The sequence below is a fragment of the Pristis pectinata genome, chromosome 16 (assembly GCF_009764475.1).
Source record: "Pristis pectinata isolate sPriPec2 chromosome 16, sPriPec2.1.pri, whole genome shotgun sequence".
Classification (NCBI taxonomy): Eukaryota; Metazoa; Chordata; class Chondrichthyes; order Rhinopristiformes; family Pristidae; genus Pristis; species Pristis pectinata.
In genome coordinates this window covers 43,596,215-43,619,308 of record NC_067420.1, presented here as the reverse complement: position 1 = coordinate 43,619,308, position 23,094 = coordinate 43,596,215, and the positions used below count along the sequence as shown (strand labels likewise).

Genomic DNA, 23,094 nt, shown 5'->3' with positions numbered 1-23,094 from the left:
CCCTCCCATATTCCCCCCTCTCCGCACAGCTGATCGACTACAGGAGGCTACACATTGGGGCGCGCCTGCTCGAGGAAAGGGGGAGGGATTCTCTCGGCTGAGGCCTCGCGTCACTGGGCTCAGGACCAAGGGGCGGGACCCCCACCGGTCACCGGGCTCAGGACCACAGGCGACGGGGCCGCCCGACAACAACCGCCCCGTCCCGCCCAGCTTATTATCGGCCGTCCTGACAGCGCATGCGCATTCGATCCCGGGCCCGGCAGACGGCCGGCAACGCTGGTACTACGCATGCACATATTCCGAGCAGCGCCGGTGCTGCGCATGCTCAGGCGTTCGTCCGTTCCTCCGCATGCGCCTTGAGTGACTGTTCGGCCGCCGCCCTGCCTCACTCTGCGCAAGCGCACTGCTGCTCCACATCGGCGGCGGCTCGGTAGTTGCCACGGTAACAGTGACGTTACTGTCCTTGCAAGTATCCCCCGTCGAACCCGTGCTGAGCCGTTGCCCGGGCGACCCCGAGGGGGGAGAAACGGAAGCGGAAAGGAGCGGGGAGCGGAAGCGTGTAGTCGGAGACCGAGTCAGTGAGCGGTGATAATGTGAGTGAGGGGCGGCCCGGGACGGCGGCCCAGCCCGGGCTCCGCACCCCCGCCCGCCGCCGGCCACCGGCCACGCCCGCCCATGGTCAGGGAGCGGACTGGGCTCGGGGCGGGTTGGTGGGGGGAGCCTGGAACCGGGGAGGGGGAGACTAGAATCTGGGGGGGGGGCAGTTTGGGGGTGTGGGGAGGAGTCTGAGGGGTGGGGGCAGTCTGGGGGGGAGGGAGGGGTGGGGGCAGTCTGGGGGTGTGGGGAGGAGTCTGAGGGGTGGGGGCAGTCTGGGGGGGAGGGAGGGAGGGGTGGGGGCAGTCTGGGGGTGTGGGGAGGAGTCTGAGGGGTGGGGGCAGTCTGGGGGGAGGGAGGGGTGGGGGCAGTCTGGGGGTGTGGGGAGTCTTGGGTGGAGGGAGGGGTGGGGGCAGTCTGGTGGTGTGGGGAGGAGTCTTGGAGGGAGGGGTGGGGGCAGTCTTGGGTGGAGGGAGGGGTGGGGGCAGTCTTGGGTGGAGGGAGGGGTGGGGGCAGTCTGGGGGTGTGGGGAGTCTTGGGTGGAGGGAGGGGTGGGGGCAGTCTGGTGGTGTGGGGAGGAGTCTTGGGTGGAGGGAGGGGTGGGGGCAGTCTTGGGTGGAGGGAGGGGTGGGGGCAGTCTGGGGGTGTGGGGAGGAGTCTGGGGGAGGGAGGGGTGGGGAGGAGTCTGGGGCGAGGGGGGAGTGAGGGAGGGAGTGGGGAGCCTGGGGTGGAGAGGGGTGGGGGTAGTGGGGGGAGGAGGGGTGGAGCGGGAGTCTGGGGAGGGAGGGTCAGGAGTCCAGGGAGGAGGAGAGGCCGAGACTTGACTTCGGAGGAGAGGCCGAGACTGGGGAGTGTTTGAGTCGTGGTGGTGGAAGGAAAGCCAGGGTGGGGACCCTGGAATGTTCTGGAGAGTGGAGGTGCTGGTGGATGAAATCATGGGCAGACAGTGAGCTGGTCACTTTTGGATTAAGAGAGTGTGACTGGTTGGTTGCAGCTGTGGTCAGTGCTGGATTCCAAGCCCTGTGCATTTATTTCTAATAATGCACTTGATCCAGATCAACAACCTGGATCATGTGCAATATCTCCAAGTTTGCTAATGGTACCAAGCCAGCTGGCAGGAAGGAAGATGCAGAGAGGCTTTAGCATGATGTAGACAGGTCCAGTGAGTGGGAAATTGCTGAGGGGATGTGATGTTGAACAGTGGGGTCGTCCATTTCAGTAGGAAAAAAAAATGGAAAAATGGGGTATTGTTTAACCAGTGAGAGATTGAAAATGGGTGTACTTGTACATGAATCACCAAGAATTTGAAATGGTTCAGGAAGGATATGTTTGTGATAAAAGGATTGCAGCAAAGATTCACCATGTTGATTAACAGGTTGGTATTTTTTCGAGCAGAGATGAAGCACAATTTGCCTCAGCTCTCTTTAGAAGAATGGGAGGTGATCTCTTTGAAAAGATCAAAATTCTTTTAGGCTCAACAGGGTAGATGCCAAGTTGATGTCTTCCCTGGTTGGGGTTTCTCTGTTTCAAAAGATCTACCACTCAGGTCAGAAATTGGAAGAGATTTTCACTTTTCTTTGCAATTTCCAACTAGTGAGGAGCTTCAGTTGTGAAGTATGATTTTTGTTTCAATACTAAGGGGATCAAGTGATATAGGATTTGTTCAGGAAAATGGTACAAAGTGAAAGATTAGCCATTATTTAATGGGGGGTGGGGGAAATCAGGCATAATAGCTGATTCCTGCTTTTATTTCTAATAATGGTTGGAGCAAGGCCAGTGAGCGTAATGGGATGGTGGAGGTGAAGTTGGGGCAGAGGCAAATTGAAGTAGTGGATGGAGATTGGAGTCATTAGACTGAGGCATATGGATTAATTGGCAGAGTGCAATGTTTTGGAGAAATGAGCATGGCAAGCAATGGGGAAAGACCAGAGTCATTGGATTAACAGTGCATGGAATTGTAGAGGAATTACTTGCAAGATTTATGGTGTGCTTGACAAGTATTAGAGAAATGCAGAACATTAAAATTGCTTTGTGCACATAGTGGGATGATTTTGGGAGATGCTGGAGCAATACTAGAGAAACTCTGGGGGGGAGAAGGTGGTGGGAATAGATTAATTATGTGGCTGCTCGAAGAATGAGGTATTGCAGTAACCTGGGTATAGGTGAAATATCGAGCATTCTAGTCATTGGTGTAAATGTAAGGGCAAAGCTTAGAGTAGTGGTGGGTACTCTAGAAAGAGTGCAGCATCTCAAGTATACAATATTTGCACTTCTTTCAATACTATTTTAAAAAAAAGTACAATATAGCAAAAGCATTTAGTTCTCCTGTGTAAATGCTCTGGATTGAGGATGACTTGTTCATTAATTCACGCTGCTGTGCACCTGATTGTTGTACACATTTCTGACATTAAACAAAGTTAGATCCCTGTTTTCTCATGCACCTGATGTAATATTTGGAATATCTTCAGCATGTAGTAAATAAGCAGGCAGGCTGAGGTTGTGCCTGTTTTAAAAAAAACTTATTTGCCAGGTGCTGTCTGGCCTGGTTTCCAGCATATTCACTGTTTATTTTAGCTTCCTTAAAGTTGGTTTAAAGCTGATCACTTTGTAATTCTGAGCCTTCAGGAGTTGTAACAACTTGTTTATTCTTGCTGGGAGTACTGGTTAAACCAGTTTAATGAAACAAGTTACATCATAATCCAAGTACTTTTGGGTTTCTGCTGTGGGTGTAGCCTCTCCATTTTCATTCCCCCAGCGAACAGGTTGCTGATCGAGTGAAGAAGACTGAAGATTATAGATATTGCAAGTTAGTGTAGGTGAGAGGGTAAGGAATCTTATGTCTTTAGTGACCTTAAACTCAGGTGCAGAAACTGGTACAGTTAGCAGTATACAGTTCTGCAAGCTTTTCCACTCCTGCATCAAATAATATCACTTACCCTGTTTCTGTGTTGAACTAATTGTTTATTTTAAGATCTAGTTACTGTAGTTGGATTATGATCTGTTAACATGATGGGAGTTGAATTAACCGGTAGTATTAACTATTTTGAACCTTGCAACAAGATGACTGTATTTTTCATGGTAGTCTGTCCTGACACCAATGAGCAATGTCGTGAATGACACCAGTGCTACTCTGCAATCTGATTTTTAAACCTGAGTTATGATAAACTCTACTGCTTGTGTCCCTACTCGCTCCACGTCCCATTAACCCCTCAGCCCCTTGGCTGTTGGCTCGCGCTAGCTCACGGTCTGACCACACCTTACTTTTAAAATGCTCATCTTTGTTTCCAGATCCCTCCATGGCCTTTTCCTTCCCTCTTGCTCGCATCTACTCCAGCCCTACGAGCTCTGTGCTCCTTCAACTCTGGATTCTTATGTGTTCGTGACTTTAATAATGTCTCTGCTGCTGGCATTACCCTTCAGCTGTCAAAGCCCCGAGCTCTGAAATTCCTTCCTAAACCCCACCTCCTCCCTTTTTCTCACTTTCACCTATTTCTTTCTCAGCTTTAAACCTCCCACTGACCCAGCTTTACTTAAGTTTGTTTCCTTATGTGGCTTTGTTGCTTTTCTGATAACATCTGTGAAAAGTACTCTGGATTATTTTGTTTTAGAGCTTTGAAGAATCTGTATAAATCCAAGTATTCACCTTTCAGTAAAACTAAAAATTTGTCTGTTGAAGAGGAGCTTGTGGCAATGAACTTTTGTTCCATCGCTAGTCTAGTCATGGTGTGAATTTTAGTCAGGCTTTGCTGCTACATTCAAGCATGCTTAAAATACTGTCCATGACTATATTCCTAGATGAATATTGAGCATCAGGACACCGCTCTTACATCTAAGAGCTGGTGCGTGGACATTACAGGGTGATTCATGAAATCTGATTTTAATTTGTCATTAAGGGTGTGAATAAGGAATTACAAAGGGTGGGGATGGGAAGAAAACTTTGCAATAGGGGAAGGCTGGTGAGTGTGGCTCTAATTTTAAAAGAATCAGCAAAGTTAGCATTTGGACTGATTGGTGGTCCCCATAAACTCTTTTGCCAGTTGTCTGGTCTGCGTTCAGACTTGGCTTTTTCATTGCATTGTAATTAACTTAAAATGTACGCATGAGGGATCCATGCCGTGCATTCACTCAATACCTCGAGCACCTGGCACTTTTTAATGCGGTGAGTAAATGGGCGTGAGTCTGCTTCCTGTCCCTTGATGGCACAGTGCCAGCAGAGTAAAAATGTCCCACCCTAATGAAACAGTCTTAGAATTGGCCCAGGTTTTCAGTCAATTTAACTATTAAAAGTTTATTTTAAATCCAATTTTTTTTATTATGGCCAAAACTTGGAGTAAAATAGGTAAATTTGTAAAATCTTTGGAAGAGGAAAACTTTTGAAATACTTTTCCTTTCAATGTATAGTTACTGTTGTCATGTAGAACACATGGCAGTCAGTTTGGGAAATTGCAAGCTCCCTCAAACAGTATGATATCAAGTGTAGAGCCTATTGGGGGATATTAATTCAGAAATAAGTATTGTTCTGGGCAGTGGGGACTGCTGCCTCACCCACTTTTCAAAATGGTGCCTTCGAAACCAGCTCCCCAATTTGATGTCTCGTCCAGAGGACGTTGGCGTCTCTGACTGCAGTATTTCTTCAAAACTGCACTGGAGTTTTGGTTGAGATTTTTGTGCTCAAACAATTAGTACAAGAAGTTTACATGGCAAATTCGATCAGAAATGTAGTCAATAGAAAATAACACAATGTGCAGCTTGAAATAGGAACTGAAGTATTTCCTTTTGCCCTTCACTGTTTGTTCAGTGACACAAGCTGAAGGCTATGCTTAATCTACTAATTTCTGGCACTGAAGCAATAGATGTATGGGTATAAAGAACTGAAATTTTTGAGAAGGGAAAGAAGTGCAAGGTCTCAGAGGAGGGGCCGAGAAGCTGAATGCGTGGTGCTGCCCATTGTCAGCTTCTGTTACATTTTGTTGGAATCAATGATAATGTGCTAAATATGTGGGATGTCATTACTGGGTAATAAGGATGTTGGCTTATGCACATGATTGAGAGGTGTGCAGGGCTGTGGATGAGTAGCAGCAGTAACTGGGAATGATCAACTGCTTTGGTCTTGTTGAACTGTTGATGGTAATATAATAAAGACCCATCAGACCCAGGGTTTGTCTTGTGAGCTGCAGATATTTATACTTAAACCTTCTGTGCCATCTATCAATGCTTGTTTTGGCATTTGTCTTCTCTTCCACTCTTTCTTCCCCCCACCCCCCAAAAAAAAATGCATTAAATAAACCCTTTATCACCCTGGAAGAATCCAGACTGGCCCCTTCAAAAGCTTGGCATCTGTTGAAGCGTGCTGCTTTGCTCTCATCGGTATAGTATTTCATCCACCTATATCTTGCCTCGATTATATTGTAACTGCACCTGGTGCATATTGTCTGCGCCATAATTCCTCATTCACCTTTTGGATGTAACCCACGACTGTGTTTAGTTTTGGATCCTCCTACAAAGGGTAGCATTGGTACCAATGTTATCTGTGGTGACTAATTTCAGGAAGTGATCATTTAATATGTGTGCTCCTAACTCCTTCAACCTTGCTGTTTTCTGGTTTCTTCTCTTCCTCTGTGCTTTTAGGTGGCTGTATTGATCCCAGTGATTTTCTTGGCCTTTGTTCTGACGTTTTACCATTTATTGATTCTTTTTAATATAGTCTTTATTTGTTTGACATTTTAAAGTAGACCAAGTCCTTGCTATGTATTTTGTCCAATGTGCTGCATTTATTGTTTGTCCTTGACTGGTTTTGCTCCAGTATATCTGCCCAAGGGGTTCGATGAGGTTCAAAGTGTTAGCTTGGCATCCCAAAGAAATTGCTCTTTTGTGTTCCCTAGTTTTGCTGCTGATAAATAGTCGTAACAAACGGTCGCTCTTCGTCCTGTGAAATTCATGTTGCTCCTGTTGTTACTTTAGTTTGTCATTGCTCCCATTGGCTTATCCTGCTATTTCTTCCATTCTCATTTGACTTTATGGGTTATTTGCTACTGCCATCCTGTCAGCAGCCCTAGAGCAGTGGTCAGGAAGCAATCCTGAATTATTGACTAACTTGGATCCAGGATCACTGGAATATTGACGTTTATATTGATTTTTCTATCATTCTGTCTCACTCTTGTGCATGTGCGCGCGCGCGCACACACCCCCCCCCGATTACCTTGAAGGAAGATGGTATGAGAGAGGCTCAAAATAAGTAAGTGGAAGTACTTCATAGGACAGTACAGCACAGGAACAGGCCCTTTGGCCCATCATGTCTGTGCTGAATATGTCAGTCAAACTAATCGTATCTGCCCGCACATGTTCTATATCCCTCAATTCCCTGCCTGTTCATGCGCCTGTCTAAATGCCTCTTTAAATGTTTGAGACTTACAACTATAATTTGTTCAGTTTGCTTAGAGAAAGTTGTCTATTTTTACTTCCCATCCCATTTTTTTTAAATAAATAAAAATCTGCACATGGTGATTTGTGTTTGGGGTGGGGTATCAGCATTTCTATGGTAAACGGGAGATTTCTGAACAGCAAGGATGTGAGGAATTGCTAATCTCAGGGGTTTGACTGTTGGCTTGGGAACCCAAGGGATGCTCTTTTGTGTTTCTATGTGTACTTTCCAAATCTTGTGCAAGCAACCTGTCTTTTTTTTTGTTGTAGTCAGTAGGTCTCTTATTGCAGGTGCACTGAATGCATTACAACCTCCATCTTTTGTGCTTGGTATGTCTTTTAATTTTGTCCAGACTCTCCATGTTAACAGGCATGTGTTTGCAGTTCACTCACTGTGGAGAGGCTACATGGATTCCAGACTCCTAAGACAATAGGTTCCTTTATTTTACATTGGCAGGTGGAATCGAGTGGGATAATATTTCAGTTGAGGGAATAGTAATGGAACTCTCAAATCAGCGTTGCTCATAAATCAGCCCAGAGCTCTTTGACAAACTTCCTACTCGCCTATCAAATTTCAAAAGTGACACCACCCTCCAAAAATCTGAATTGCTGGCCCCGTCAGCCCTGGTGGAAGTACCAGCAACTCCATTCTGTCAAGCCACAGACCTGCCACCTACACTGGCTTAACAATCACTTTCACTCCATTTTCCATCTTTGTATCCAACAAACGCCTCTTCAAAATCACTTTGACATTTTGGTTTCACTGTTGTTTTTGTACCTGATACTCTGTGCGGGGATCTGGTTTGAGTTGGATAGCCAAAGTAGGTTGTCTGATGTTTGTCCAAATTTCTAATGCATGGAGGCAACTTTAATTTGGTTGCACCTCTGAGTTACATTGACATCAGGGATTTAACAGCAATTAGTAGGTAAAAATGTTATTAAACTGCAATTACAAAGAATAATCTGAAACTGGAAATATTACTGTTTGTGAGCTGCTTTACGTTACAGCAATTGAGTTTGTGAGCAAGTGTGTTGATTGTCAGCTTGGAAGTAATGAATAGGTAGGCAATAAAGCCTTAAAAACACTTAATGCACAGACTACTGGTCCACCTATGTGATTTATGTAGGTTTCACCATGCTCTACCCAAGACTTGACTCAACATATCCATCTGCTCCTTTCACCCTTGTTCTCAATCCAGACATGACCGAGATGCCCTTAAATGTATCTAGGTCATGTCTCAATCACTCCTTGTGGTAGGAATCCATGTTTGACCTACTGCTTGTTAAAAGTTTCTTCTAAATTTCTTCTCTGAATTAATGGTTACCATCTTATTTATGACTACTTCCTTAAATGATCCCTGCTCTGATTTTGAAGACCTCTCGTGTCACCCTGCCCTCTGCAAGGAACAGGAAGAGGCCATTCACGCCCCTGGCTTTGGTTGGCTACTCATTTGGATTATGCTTAACCTATGGCCTAACTCCTAGTTAACCTGACAATATATCCTTTAATAGGATGATTGGCAAAAATACAGATTTAAAATTGAGTCTGCCTCTTATGAAGGCGTTCTTTATTTCTGTCGTTGTATTCTAGCCCAAGTAAAATTTTAGAAAATAATTGCTCTCACCCAATCAGTCTTTGCTGATGGGAATAACGCTTTGTGCAGGAAAAAGTGCACTGGTACATTCTGAAGTTTTCTATATCCGTGCTGTAAAGTGAAAGCAGAAACTGAGTCTATCTGCACTGCACTTTCTCTGTAACCATAACACTATTCTGCATTGTCTTTTTCCTTTTGTACTACCTCAGTATAATAATATACGGAATGATCTGTCTGGATGTCACGTAAACAAAAGCTTTTCACTATCTTGGTGCATGTGACAACAATAAACCAATTAGCACTCCTATGTGTAGTGATAACTTGTGTGTTTCTACAGCCCTAAACATGGCGAAAGCTGACCTGGTTGAGAAAGCAAAGTTTGCTGAGCAGGCAGAGCGCTATGATGACATGGCAGCCGCGATGAAGGCCGTCGCGGAGAAAGGTGACGAGCTCTCAAATGAGGAACGGAACCTGCTCTCTGTTGCTTACAAGAACGTGGTTGGGACCCGTCGTTCATCCTGGCGAGTCATCTCCAGCATTGAGCAGAAGGACGATAACGAAAAGAAGTTGCAGATGGTAAAAGCTTATCGTGAGAAGATTGAGAAGGAGCTGCAGGAGATCTGCCATGATGTTCTGGTAAAGCTTTGTGCTTGTCATGGGGTTGATGGTTGCTGTCGATGCTGCTATATTTTTGTGTTTTCCCTCTTTCCCTGTGTAAATATCCCATTCAAGGCTAGACAAAATTTGGGCCTTCTAATGGCTGGTAACCAAGGGTATTACAAGGAAGATTTTTGCTTTAACACCAAGTTATTGTTTGATTTGGAATGTGTTGCCTTGTAATGCAAGTGGATGCAGATTAATTGGTCACAGATAGAAAGAAACCAATACGTTTCTAAAATGCTTAGAATTTCAAAATTTCATGAAGTGCTTTACAGCCACTGATTGACTTTTGGTACTCAGTTATAGAAAACACAGATAACTTGCTAGAGCAAATTACTACAAGCAGCAACATGATGATGGCCAAATTAATTTTAGTGACATTAATTGTGAGTTAAATATAGCTCCCAAGGAGAACTCTCCTGTCCTTTAATTAAAGCACTGGGATCTTTTGTCTGTTTGAGAGTGCAGTGCTGATCTTGGCTTGGCCCTTTATCTGAAAGAGAGCACCTCCAATGGAGTGGCAGTCCCTCAGTGAAGCACTGTATCGTTATGCTAGATTTAGCTGCTGATGTTCCTGGAGTGAGTCTTCAGCCCACAACTTTACTGGTGCTGAGGCAAATGTGGTAGCAACTGTGCCTTAGCTGATATATTAGTTGTGGGAGCTTTCTGTGTACTTATTGTATCAAAAGTCAATCAGTGGCTGTAAAGCACTTCATGAAATTTTGAAATTCTAAGCATTTTAGAAACGTATTGGTTTCTTTCTTTTTGTGACCAATTAATCTGCATCCACTTGCATTACAAGGCAACACATTCCAAATCAAACAATAACTTGGTGTTAAAGCAAAAATCTTCCTTGTAATACAGCGGAGGATATAAAAGCACTTTGAGGCCATGTTTTGTCTCAGGTCCAGAATAACTCAGTCCATCTGTCAATTTATTCATTGCACTGAAGGACACTTACAGATATGGCTCACTTTCAATGTTGAAATTAAAACATCAGTAAGGGGCCTATCTAATCACAGGAATGTTACCTTCTTATACCCAACTGCATTCCTTCCATGGGAGTGGCTTGTGAGATTAATTTTAGTAAACGTGGATAATTCAACTGCTGGTGTAATTTAGTCAGCTACAAATTTTTGAACTACATAGCATTTTAATTCCAAATCATTGAATTTAATTCATTGTCTAACGAGAAGATAAGTTAATATTGCTGGTTTAATTCATTAATGTTTATAACCACAGTAGTGAAAGGATTGACTAGATTGCTTAGCTCAGGATAGAATAAAATGCATCATTATGAACTCCTGTGGAATTGTCTTCAATTCTTACAGGGTATTAACAGGAAGAACTGTCAGAAATTTTAATCACTTCCTCTTCAGGGTCATATGAAACTTTATACCATCGCATTTTTGAACTGCAGTACTTGTTCAGCACTCCCTTAGAGTTCTACCCTTACCAGTGTGCATTCTGTTGGATGCAGTCATTTGGAGCCTGAATGAGCCACTAACTCTTCCACACATCCTAAGCTGAACCAGTAGTTAAGTGAAGTAACTGGAAATAGGTCAGGCAGCATCTGTGAAGAATGAAACTGAGTTGATGTTTTGCATCAAAGGTAGCTGAAAGACGATTACAGACATGACCTACCTTTGGTATTGAAATGAGAAACCCAGTAAAGGCCAATCTAATTATAGGAATGTTATACCTTTGTATCCAACGGCATTCCTTCCACATGAGTGACCTTGTGAGATTAAACTTGGTAGAACTGTGTAATTGACTTGTTATATAGCCTACTATATTATACTATTTAATTCTGTCTAATAGTCTATGCCTCAAATACACGTATGTATAAGAAATGGATGTACTGGTGACACCATTCTCGTTCCAAATCTAAGGGAAGATCAAAATGTAAAGCATTGATGGAATGTTTTGGCCAATATCTGAAATTCTAGTTGTGTACCCACAAACATTGGTTCACTCTATACTATAGGAAGATTATTCAATGTCACTAGTTTAAATAAATTATGGAACCTAGTTCTGATGAAGGATTATTGTGAAATATTGTTTCCCTCTCCAAAGATGCTGCCTGATCTACTGAATATCTCTGGATTTTTTTTGTTTTTATTTCAGATTTCTGGCACTTGCAGTTTATTACTTTTCCAGTAAAGTAGTTGACAACTGTAATACTGACTCAGCTACCCAGAGTTCAGAATTACTAGTTCCCCATTAGAAAGATAAAGCATTGGATTACATGAATCCTCCCTGCAACCAATAGGCTAGATGGTGTCACTACTGTGAAGACCACACTGGTTCACTACTTACCCACTGTGGTTTTCAATGCCCATTCAGTTGGCATTGAAAGAATAAAGGCAGGAATTGTCCATCCAGTTTTCTAGGCCTTTGCTACTAAAGTAAATCAAGTATCTATTTGTCTTTATTCTTTAACCTTTAAAAGTCCCACCCAACAAAAATGTTCTAATTCTATTTTAGTCTGCCCTGTACCCTCCACTCATTTCAACCCTCAGCCATAAGTAGCTGTTTCTCTCTGCCCTATGAATGTATTTTTTTAAAATCATTGTAACTATCTCAATTCAGTCACTCCCAAAGTAATCAAAGATGGTGCAATCTGTCCTTGTAGTTGAACACTTTTTTCCCTTCAGTATCATTCTGGTACAGCAACAAGTGAAATTATTGCAGTAACATCCATATCACCAAGAAGAAATATGTATTTTTAAATCTTTTGATTTTGCATTTAGCAAACAAATATGTAAAATTGAACACGTATAATTTTTGCAGTGGTATCCAGTCCTCATACTATAGAGATTGTTGAATGAGTAATGCTTTTGCACAGTTTCCAAAGTTTTTTTCTTTCTGCCTTTTTAATTCAGGGACTCCTGGACGAGTATCTTATTGCCAATGCAACTTCTTCTGAGAGTAAGGTCTTCTATCTGAAGATGAAGGGAGATTACTACCGATATCTCTCTGAAGTTGCAAACGAGGACAAGAAGAAGAGTACGTTTGGAGAATTTAGAATTTAATTGGAATTTGTTATTTTCCAATACAGGAACCTTCCATCAGGTTGGGCAAGCTGCTGTTTTAAACCCCCCCCCCCCCCCTCTCCTTCTCCCTCCTCTCCCACCCCCACCACCACCACCACTCTGTGAATTAGTTACATCCCTCACGGGGTCCATGAGCTGTACAGAACTGGAAACCATTGCAAAAACATGTACCTGCAAGATTCCTAATATCTCTGGGGACCACAAAGAGCAGCTTGAGGAACAAATGGAAAACATGTTTATATCATTGAGAGAGATCTTACTTTGGCATTTTCAAAGGTTTATCAGGTTCCATTTTATTGCCTGCACTGGGTAAAGTTCTTCCACCCTCTTCTTCCCCACCAAATTGAGCTTCCTGCAATGATCTGTTCCAGATAAAATTGTACTTCTCCACAGTACCCAGTGCTCATTTATAGGCCGCGCCGCTTCAAATGCTGTAGAAGAGGTTTACCAGGATGTTGTGCTATAAGGAAAGGTGGGAAACTTGGGTTATTCTCTCTGCAGCATCAGAGGCTTGGGGGGGGAGACGTGATAGCAGTTTTTAAAACTGAGAAGAGTAGAAAGGGTAGACAGTCAATCTTTTCCCCAGGGTAGAAATGTCAAACACCAGAGGACAGGCTTTTAAGGTTTGGGGGTGGGGTGAGTTTAAAGGTGACATGAGGGGCAAGGTTTTTACGCAGAGAGTGGTAGGTGTCTGGGATGGGTTACCAGGGGTGGTAGGGGAAGCAGGCAGTTTGGTGGAGTTTAAGGTTGTTAGATACAAGAAAGGAATGGAGGGATGTGGATGATACACAGGAGGGGGACATTGAGTATAAATTGGCATCAAGATCAGCACAACATCGTGGGCTGAATGACCTGTCCAGTGTTGGATGGTTCTGTGTGGAGTAGTCCATTGGCCAACAATAATGAGTCTCCAAGTGGATCTACATTTGCCATTCCTGTTGGTATTTGAACTGAGAGGTTCTACCCACTGTTGGGATATGGAACTTGATTTGCATTTATGGAGTAGGTTTAATGTAACAAGGGACTAATTTAAAACATAGAATGCTGCCTGTTGGAGCAGGTGAGATGAATAATGCAAGTATGAGAAGCGTGAGGAATAGAGGGAAATGCTGAGATGTGGGGACATGTGGAAGCTGAAGTGTTAAGTGCCTTAGAGCTGTTGGACTGAAAGGCCTGGTTATGTACTAAAGGGACATTATTGCAGTAATGGGTTCTGTGTGCTGTTAATTGATTGTAAGCTAAATGGAACATTGTCATACCATCTGAGTTGTGTGCGCAAGTGTTTACTGTCACCCAAAGTGGCATTTCTCTCTTGAAGCTACTGTGGAGAGCTCGCAAAAGGCCTACGAGGAGGCATTTGAGATCAGCAAAGCTGACATGCAACCAACACACCCCATCCGCCTTGGTCTGGCCCTCAACTTCTCTGTGTTCTACTATGAGATCCTGAACTCTCCTGAGAGCGCATGCCAGCTGGCAAAATCGGTGAGTGATGACTGTGTCTGGGAGTATGACTGGGTCCATTCCTTGGTGCCAGTGTTCTCACTGCCTCCTGCTTTCAGTTGGGGTTTGAATCTCATAATTCATGTCACTCCTTCCCTCACTTTCACAATGTACAGCCTTTGCTCTTCACTATCCCAAAGAATAATGCTGCGTCATTCTAGATTAAAGCATCAGTCATTTTCTCCTTGGTCCAGTTGCCCAGTCTTTATCTGAGGGGTTAGATATACTGCTCAGCTGTGGGAGCATCATGGCCACATCTGAGTAATGTAGAACAGCACAGGAACAGGCCCTTTGGTTCATGATGTTGTGCCGAACTATTTAAGCTAACGACACCTAACCCTTTCTGTCTGCACATGGTCCATATCCCTCCATTCTCTGCCTTTGTGCACCTATCTAAGAGCCTTTTAAACACCTCTATCATATCTGCCTCCACCACCATTCCTGGCAGCACATTCCAAGCCCCCACCACTCTGTTTATTAAAAATACTGCTCCACATATTATCTCTGAACTCTTTTCCCCCTCTCACCTTAAACGCACACCCTCTGGTTTCAGTTAAGCCCTGGGAGAAAGGTACCGGCTGACTCTCTCATAATTTTATAAACTTCTGTTGGGGCTCCCATCAGCCTCTCCAGTGAAAACAGCCTCTCCTGACAGCACCTGCCTCTAATCCAGGCAGCATCCAGGTAAACCTCTTCTGCACCCTCTCCAAAGCCGCCTCCATCTTCCTATAATGGGGCAACCACAATTGAATGCAATACTCCAGATGCGGCCTAACCAGAGTTTTGTAAAGCCGCAAATTCTTACCTAATATTCATGCTATTGATTGAGGGTCACAGGACAGATCAGTGGATAATCTAGAAGTGACTGTTTTCTGTCCAAACCCCTCCACTCTGCCTCAACTCGGTGCTGCCGAGGTGAGTTACAGTGAATAAATTGACCCACGTACTGCCTTTACACTGAGCAGTTGGGGAAGACCCATGGAGTACTTCAGTGACGAAACAGGTGCTAGAAGAACTCAGCCAAAAGAGGAGCATCTGTGGAAGGAGAAACTAGTTCACATTTCAAGTCAGGGACCTTTCCTCAGATCTGGAGGAAGAGTGGAGGGTTTGCAGTTTTCAAAGCAGAGCTGGGGTAAGGAGTAACAAACAATCTGCTGGAGGAACTCACTGGGTTGAGCAGCATCGGGGTTGGGGGGGGTGGTGGGTGGAGGAGGAATTGTTCTCCCCTTGGGGTGGGAAAGAGTAGGTTGTATGACGAAAGACTATTTGGAGCTGGGTTAAGACATCATATGATGAGGAGTGTGTACTGACCGTTAACAGGCATTTTAAAGATAAGAAAGGCATGGGCATTATAATGGAAAATGATGAGAGCAATGTGCCTGAAGCTGGAGATTGTGTTCATTCCAGGTTACAAAGTGCTTCAGGAGATGAGCTGTTGCTCTTCTAGTTTGCCTTGGGCCTCATTGTGGTGGTGGTGGTGGAGGAGACTGCGGTCAGATGGGTCAGAAAGGGAGTGTGAGCGTAGGTGTACTGCAAAGCTGCGTTTGTTTCCTCTATGGAGGAGGCCCCGTTGTGAATACTGAATACAGCGCACTAGATTGGAAGGAGTGCAAGTGAATTGCTGCTTCACCCAGAATGACTGTTTTAGGCCCCTTGATAATGGGGAGGGAAGAGGTGAATGGACAGGTGTTGTGTGGGACAGGGAGTGGTGGGTGGGCACAAAGTGAGTGGTCCCTCTGAACCGCAGAAAAGAGGCCAAGAGAAGATGTGACTGGTGATGGGTCATGTTGAGAGCTGGCAGAAATTGTGAAGGATAATTTGTTGAAGGTGAAGGCTGGGGTGATTTAACCATAGAACCATACAGCACAAAACAGGCCCTTCGGCCCACCATGTTGTGCTGTCCATCAAACCACCCTCACACTAACCCTTTCCTCCCGCATATCCCTCTACCTCGCATTCCTCCATATGCCTATCCAACAAACTCTTGAACCTGTCCAATGTATCTGCCTCCACCACCACCCCAGGCAGTGCATTCCATGTACCAACCACTCTCTGGGTGAAAAACCTCCCCCTGACATCTCCCCTGAACCTCCCACCCATAACCTTAAAAGCCACGCCCTCTTGTCTTGAGCATGGGTGCCCTGGGAAGGAGGTGCTGACTGTCTACTCTATCTATTCCTCTCATATATACCTCTATCATGTCTCCTCTCATCCTCCTTTCCAGTGAATAAAGCCCTAGCACCTTAAGCTTCTCATATTCCATACACTGTAATCCAGGCAGCATCCTGGTAAATCTCCTCTGCACCCTCTCCAATGCCTCCACATCCTTCCTGTAATGCGGCGACCAGAACTGGGAGGTGAGTACCGGGGAGAAGGGCAGATGTGCAGGGAAGCGGGAATGCAAGCTGTGTGTAAATGGAAGAAATTGTACTGAAGTACCCACAGGAGCTTGGTGCAGTTAGTTCAGTTGATGGAAAGGGAGTTGCAGGTTAGTGCACCAAGTTCCCACAGACAGCTGTGTGAAAAAGGTAAAATAATTTGCTTTTTAATGGTGTTGTTTGGGGCAGGCTGCACACTAGTGCCATGAGATCTGTTGTATCCAGCTGAGTGGCAAAAAGGGCTGGCGTTTAAGGTCTCATCTGCAAGAAACCAGCTCCAGCAGCCCAGGGCACCCTTGGTCTTGTGCTGGATTGTCAGCCTGGTTGAGATCATGTCTCTGGGGTGAGACTAGCACTTGGCTGTCTTGAGATGAATTGAGCCATGTGGATCAGATCTGAGTGAATGTGAAGGATTTGTTCTGTATCTACCAGTAATAGTGTCAGGTGAGAAGAGGTTTGAAACTGATGTGTTACCATTGATAATTGTGGCCAAATCTTGCCATGGGAATCCTGTGGTTTCTGTCTCTTTTCTGCCTCTGCCCTTGCCTCATATAGAGTCATAGTTGTACAGCACAGAAACAGGCCCTTCAGCCCAACTCATCCATGGTTGAGTTGCCTAAGGTGCCTGACTGAGCTAGTCCCAAATTTTCTCTCCCTGCCTGCTGTCCCCCACCCTCCCCTCCCCCCCCCCCCCCCCCCCCCCCATATCCCTCTAAACCTTTCCTATCCATGTACCTGTCCAAATGCCTTTTAACCGTTTTAATTGTACCCAGCTCAACCACCATCTCTGTGGAAAAACTTGCTCCTCTGGTCCCCCTTAAATCTTTCCCCTCTCGCCTTAGACCTTTGCCCTCTAGTTTTAGAATCCCATACCCTGGGAAAAGACTGTGACCATTCACCTTATCCATGCCCCTCATGATTTTACACATGATCCCTCTTGCTTTTACATATCTGCCTATTGGTCTCATTCCAAAGCGCAGTTCTGCAACAGTTGAATTGGCAAAAAAAGTTGTTTACATCAGGTGGGATACCATCAACCAGTGCTTTTTTTCTTCTGCACATGGTATTCTTAAAGGCATTACAGCATGTAAATTGAAGCAGCAGTGAGCCGTTTGTCCCTGTGTCATGGCTGTTCTTTCACCTCAACCTCTGTACTGAACCCATAACCGTGTATTTCCTCGATCTCTCCTAACCTATCAGTCTCTTTGGAATGTGCTCATTGACTGAGTCTTCACAGCCCTGCTGGGTAGAAAATTCCAAAGACTGGCTACCTGCTAAAGAAATTTCTTCTCTGGCTCTCCCCAGTTCCAAATTGCCAAGCCAGGTGAAGCATCAACTCTGCCTGTACCCTGTCACACTCCGTGAGTTTCGTGTTTCAGTTGCATCACCACCGTCTTCTAAGCTTGAGAGCATGGCCCCAGTCTGCCCGATCAACTCGTACAACAAACCTGTCACTCCAGCAATCCCCCAAACTGATTTGACATAATATTTTGAGCTAAGATTCTTTCTACTGTCTTTATCCCATTTTCTCAATCTGCGCTTTTTGCCCCCTTTTCTGGTGAGTTTAAAGGGATTGTGGGATGTGGGGTCCCGGTGAGTTTAAAGAGGAGGCAGGGCCCAACTGAGCCAAGAATCAGATTTATTATCACTGACATATGTCGTGAAATTTGTTGTGTTGTGGCAGCAGTACAGTGCAAGACATAAAAATTACTGTAAGTTAAAAAAATAAATAGTGCAAAAGAGGAATAACGAGGTAGTGTTCATGGACTGTTCAGAAATCTGATGGCGACGTGCTGAACATCAAGATTTCTGATCTATCGGATTGTGGATTATCAGAGTTTTACTGTAACTTGTGCAGTCACAGCTTGGTTGCCTAGTGGTACCTAACTGCTGGTCAAGTATTTTCCCCAACTGTGACCAGTTAAGGGTTGAACCCTGAGGACTTGATCCTTCTACATGATGAATGTGATGGGGTTTGTGGGACAGAAAGTGCCAGTTCAGCTGGTACCATGGTCCTCAAGTGTCAGCATACTCTGGGTAGGAAGAGTGGGGCATCAATCTATCATGGGCTCAAGCCTGGGAGGCAGTGAAGCAGCTCAGTAGTTAGTGAAGTTACCTGTAGCCCACCAGGACCACTAGCAAGTGCCCTTGGAGGCAAGCTCCTCTTGAGATCTGTATTAATCTGTCTGTGGAGTCGAACATTGGGATGAGACCCATTGGCTGGATGGGGTGTTGACTGAAAGATGACGGGTTTGGTGACAGATACAGGTAGCCAATTTTTTTTTCTTTTTTTGCTTTGTGAAACCATCCTGGGAAACCGTGGGCCAGGTGGGGAAAGCATTGGCTAGCCCTGATGGTTGACACATGGAGGTGAGTGAGGGATTTCTGCACTTCTTTGTGAAGTGAGAACTTTCAGCAGAAAGGAAGAAGCCCAGTCATGGAGACCAACAATTCTTCAGTGAGATTGAGGTGGACAAACTGCAGATTTTGAAATGAAACTGCACTAAACTGAAACTCTGCACTGAAAGCTTATCTTTGCTTTGTTCCATGACTGGTTTGCTCGTACAGTTTTGGGCTGAAATCTAAGTTCAAAAGCCGACTCTGTAGAAAGCTTCACCATAACAGGTTGCTGACAGCACGGGTGCAGAGAAGTCTGTTGGTTGACGAACCGATCATCACCATCTTGTGTTGCAGGCATTTGATGATGCAATTACAGAACTGGACTCTTTGACTGATGATTCGTACAAAGACAGTACCTTGATTATGCAGTTACTACGGGACAACTTAACTGTAAGTCTCTCAAATGGAGGAAATTCCTAGCAATTAACTCCGTTCCCCATCTTGCTTTCACATGTATTCAGTGCATATTTAAACTCTGATTTAAATCAGCTTTGACTGTCAGCTCTAACTGCAGTAGATGTTTAAAATCCTGAGTGCTAAAGAGAAACTAGTGACATTTTATACAATCAAAATAGGAAATGCTCAGTTATGACTGGAAAGACAAATGGTTCAGGTTGATGTCTCTCTATCTGACCTGTCTATTTCTAGCATTTTTTAATTTCAGATTTCTAGCACCTGCAGGGTTTTGCTTGCCAATGAGTATTTTTGGTTAGAATCATTGAAAGGTGCAGCACAGAAATGGGCCCTTTCAGCCAACCTTGTCCATGTGGACCGTGGTGCCTGTATTTGCTAATATCGCAATAACTCGTACCTACCATTGTTCTGCTCTCACCTTCTGTGTGTCTGTTTGCTGTTTCATGCTGTCTTCACATTCGGTGAGAATGGCAGACAAACGAGCATTGTCTCATAGTGTGGAGGAGGGTAAGGATGTTAAGGAGACAAGACACTGCATTGCTCCAGATTTCAAGCATCTACAGAAAGCTGAAGGAACTCAGCGGGTCAGGCAGGACTGGCCTGATGAACGGTCTTGACCAGAAACGTCAACTGTCCATTTCCCTCCATAGATGCTGCCTGACCAGCTGAGTTCCTCCAGCTTTTCGTGTGTGGCACAAGAGACTGCAGATGCTGGAATCTGGAGCAACACTGTTGGAGGAGCTCAGTGGGTCGAGCAGAGTCTGTGGGAGGAAAGGAATTGTTAATGTTTTGGGTCAAAACCCTGCATCAGGACTCCAAGGTTAGGTGGATGAGTTAAATGATGGGTTGTGGTATGACATAGAAAAACAGTGGGGAAAGCAGAGTGCATAATCCTTTCCAAAAGGTAAATTGGGTCGGAACCGGCATCAGAACCGAGAGGGGAGATGGCCGGTATAAAGAAGGGAGCAGTGAGACAGGAGTCCAGGGTGATTGAGGGAGGGGTGAAAGATGACGGGCAGGTTGCACTGGGGAGGGGAGCAGGGGTGAAGTTGGGAGAAGCAGCAGCTGAGTGATAGATGGACGCAGACAGAAGAACAAAATGGGAGGGGAGTGTGCAGATTGGAGACAGCTGCTGGAGGAGATGGAAAGGAGGTTGAGAATATAAAAGGAAAAGTCTATTACACTAAATATCACTCGGGTATGGTAGAGTGCTGGGGCACTGCATCAGGAATTCAGAATGCATGAGGAAGGATGCACTGGTTTGGAAGGTCCAACAGTAGTAGGCGAGGTACCACAATGAAGCCATGACACAGGTTGTAAAGGTTGGGTTATGTTCATTGGAGACGGGGCAAAAACAATTGTCAGCAGAGCCAGATCAAAGCCAGAATCTAGTGAGACGTGGAGTTTATCGAATGAAGTCATTTGAGAAGTTTAAAAGCCAGGTAGCTGCTTGGTTGTAAGACCTGAAGGTATGATACTGAGATGAGGTTGTCATTGGTTATAATGGAGAAGGGTGATGTTGAAAGGCTGATTCCTGCTCCCACGTTGCTGAAAAAAGTTGTCATTGAACTACTGTAGTTTCCTTGAGTGTGGTGCCACAAGCTGCTCTAAATGGAAGATTTCATCTTGCTGTATGAATGATTCTTTCCTGTTTCCTTTCTACAGTTGTGGACCTCGGACAACCAGGGAGAAGAAGTGGAGCAGGCTGAGGGGGAGAACTAAACCTGTGTCACTTCTGGCCCCATTTATTCACCTTCACCTCCTGTCTGCCAAACTGCCCCACCAATCTCCTGTTAGTTCTCACTGACTTTTTTTTAGGCAACGCACCCCATCCCCTTGACTCCAGGATCACCTGCACAGAGCACCAGAAAGCACCCTGTATTTTAGTGCACCAACAAACACTGAGAGGGGAAGAGTCCGTCGCCAGCAGTAGCTCCAAACTGTTCTGTTTACTGCAGCTCTTGGTTTGGGTGGGTGAGTGTTACCTGGCGTGTAGGGTGAAATTTCTTCTAGATTCAAGTATTAGCCTGTGATCATTTTGGAAGTGTGGGCAGAGTGAGGAGAAGAGGCAGGTTTAGGAATCACATCCTTGGAGCACTGTGTGGGGAGAGACTCATTGCTTGTTAAATTAATCAACCCCGGTAGGTAAAGAGCTTTTCATTGTCCTGTTTTGTGACTTGTCCCTCTTAAACTGGCCATTCCTCAATCCTTTCCTGTGAGTAGGATCCCATTGCCGAGACTGTCCTCTTCACCCTTCCTGCTTTGTCAGCATGCCATGGAGGGGTGGTATTGCTGGGTACCATTGTTGCTTTGGTGATTGCTCCTGCTCTTGGAATGGGGTGCTAGAGGGGGGTCTTGTCAGATAATTGTGGGACTAGATGGTTGAGTAATTGCTGGTGAGATTTTGTTTCCAGCCCGCCCATTGGGACTACATTTTGCAAGATCTGAATGCTGATCACCCCAGTGTTTGTTTCATAGTTTCATCTAGAGGTTCACTGTCCCCACCCCCTTCCTGCACTTCTGTACAAACCATTGTGGGACACTGACCACATTCCAAGTCTGAGGGGTTCATTGTTTCTGTATCGGGTGTGCCTGGTGCTCTGTTACCTCTGCTCTCTGTTCCCTCTGCTCTGGGTGCTTGGGTACCTGTGCTCTATTCCCTCTGCTCTGGGGTTCCTTGAGCTTGCCCTCCCCACCACCTCCATTTCCAGCCATGCTATTGGAATGGGGACTCACTGTAGTAACTTGTGCTGTTGTTCCTCACCGTCTTCCATTCACATCCATCCAACTTTACCTGACATTTATGATGTCTACTCACCTGTGGTAATAACTGGTAACTTCAGTAACCAGCTGCAGTCTATTTCTAATCACTGTGCAGATGTGCTCTTGGTATTTTAATATTAAAATATGTCTTCAGCTGATGACTTGCATCAGCTGAGACCTTTCCCTATAAATTCCAGCTTGAGAGACTTGGGACCTTTCTTTTCGGAGGTGGTGGGAAGGAGGGTGCAGAGGATCTGTGTGATGGCATTTTGTGTATTGTGTCCTTTACCTCCTGAGTAATGTTTATAAAAGTTTTCTAAGTTAGACCCCAGAGCAGACTTTTGATTTCTTCCTCCTCCATCCTACACTGTCCACTTGGCACCAAATGCAGACTGCAGGCTTTCCATCAGTATCCAGTAGAAGGGCTTTGCTCTCAGCTGCACACGGGGGTGGCAGCTGAGTGGTTTCATGGTTCTGTTAGAATGCTTTCTTACCTGCATCGTTGGAGAAAAGGCTGAAATGGAGAGGGGAGGGAACAGTTCTGGGTGAGAATGTACAAAAATAGTCAGTGTTGCAGAATACATTTCTGATTTTTGTTTTGATCACATTCCACATATGCACCCCTCATCTGTTTGTCATTTTAGTCTGTTTGTCCACTGGAAAATGCACCGTGCACTGTATTAAATAAAACCTATTGAAATTACTTTTGGGTGATCTCTGGTAGTGAACATGGAATGGCCTCTTGTCTCGCATCTGTTTATCTTGTAGCTGCCTTCTGCTTTGTTTTTACTGACCAGTATTCTGCCTCCATTCACTTCTGTGACTGTAGCACGTGGTTGTGGAACAGTAGTACAGACATATTAAAAATTGTTTTTGATGTACGATTAGCTTTGTGTAAGTTTTTTTTAATGGACTGCAAGCAAAAAAAATCCGGAACATGTGCAAGACAGTTCAAAGTGAAAATAAAAGTTTTATTGAGTAATTTGTGTGGTTCCTGTCTCAGAGTGAACTTGATGATCTCTGCTCCCTAGGAGGGAGAATTTTATAACTTGTAAAGTCTTCCTTTGAGAGGATGCAGAGGAAATTTACTAATATTTTACCAGGGATGAAGAATTTGAGATGAATGGAAAGGGTAAAGCTGAGATGGTTCTGCTTGGACCAAAGAAAATAGATTTGGAGTTTATAGCATGGAAACAGGCCCTTTGGCTCAACTCGTCCATGCTGACCAAGTTGTCTATCTGAGCTAGACCCGTTTGGCCCATATCCCTCAAACCCTCTCCTATCCATGTACCTGTCTTTCCAATGTCATAATTG

The 23,094-nt window shown here is 44.8% G+C and overlaps 1 protein-coding gene across 4 annotated transcripts; it reads left to right on the top strand.

Moving 5' to 3' along the window:
* Window positions 1-431: 431 nt before the first annotated feature.
* Window positions 432-22,762, top strand: LOC127578694 (14-3-3 protein beta/alpha-1-like). Of its 4 annotated transcripts, none has more exons than XM_052030979.1 (6): window positions 432-593; window positions 8,947-9,245; window positions 12,155-12,278; window positions 13,644-13,807; window positions 18,898-18,993; window positions 20,683-22,762. In XM_052030979.1, the coding sequence occupies exons 2-6, from the start codon at window positions 8,955-8,957 to the stop codon at window positions 20,737-20,739; spliced, it is 732 nt and encodes a 243-aa protein (XP_051886939.1). In that variant the 5' UTR covers window positions 432-593; window positions 8,947-8,954; the 3' UTR covers window positions 20,740-22,762. The 4 variants fall into 4 exon arrangements, with proteins under 4 accessions (XP_051886939.1, XP_051886942.1, XP_051886941.1 ...); XM_052030982.1 differs by lacking the exon at window positions 432-593 and adding an exon at window positions 1,448-1,969; XM_052030981.1 differs by lacking the exon at window positions 432-593 and adding an exon at window positions 3,350-3,410.
* Window positions 22,763-23,094: the final 332 nt, after the last annotated feature.

Bases quoted from the DNA above. Each gene is read 5' to 3' on its own strand.
- LOC127578694 (XM_052030979.1), top strand. From the start codon at position 8,955: ATGGCGAAAGCTGACCTGGTTGAGAAAGCAAAGTTTGCTGAGCAGGCA. The intron at 12,279-13,643 runs GTACGTTTGGAG...TCTCTCTTGAAG, and splicing joins AAACGAGGACAAGAAGAAGA to CTACTGTGGAGAGCTCGCAA. The intron at 13,808-18,897 runs GTGAGTGATGAC...CTTGTGTTGCAG, and splicing joins CATGCCAGCTGGCAAAATCG to GCATTTGATGATGCAATTAC.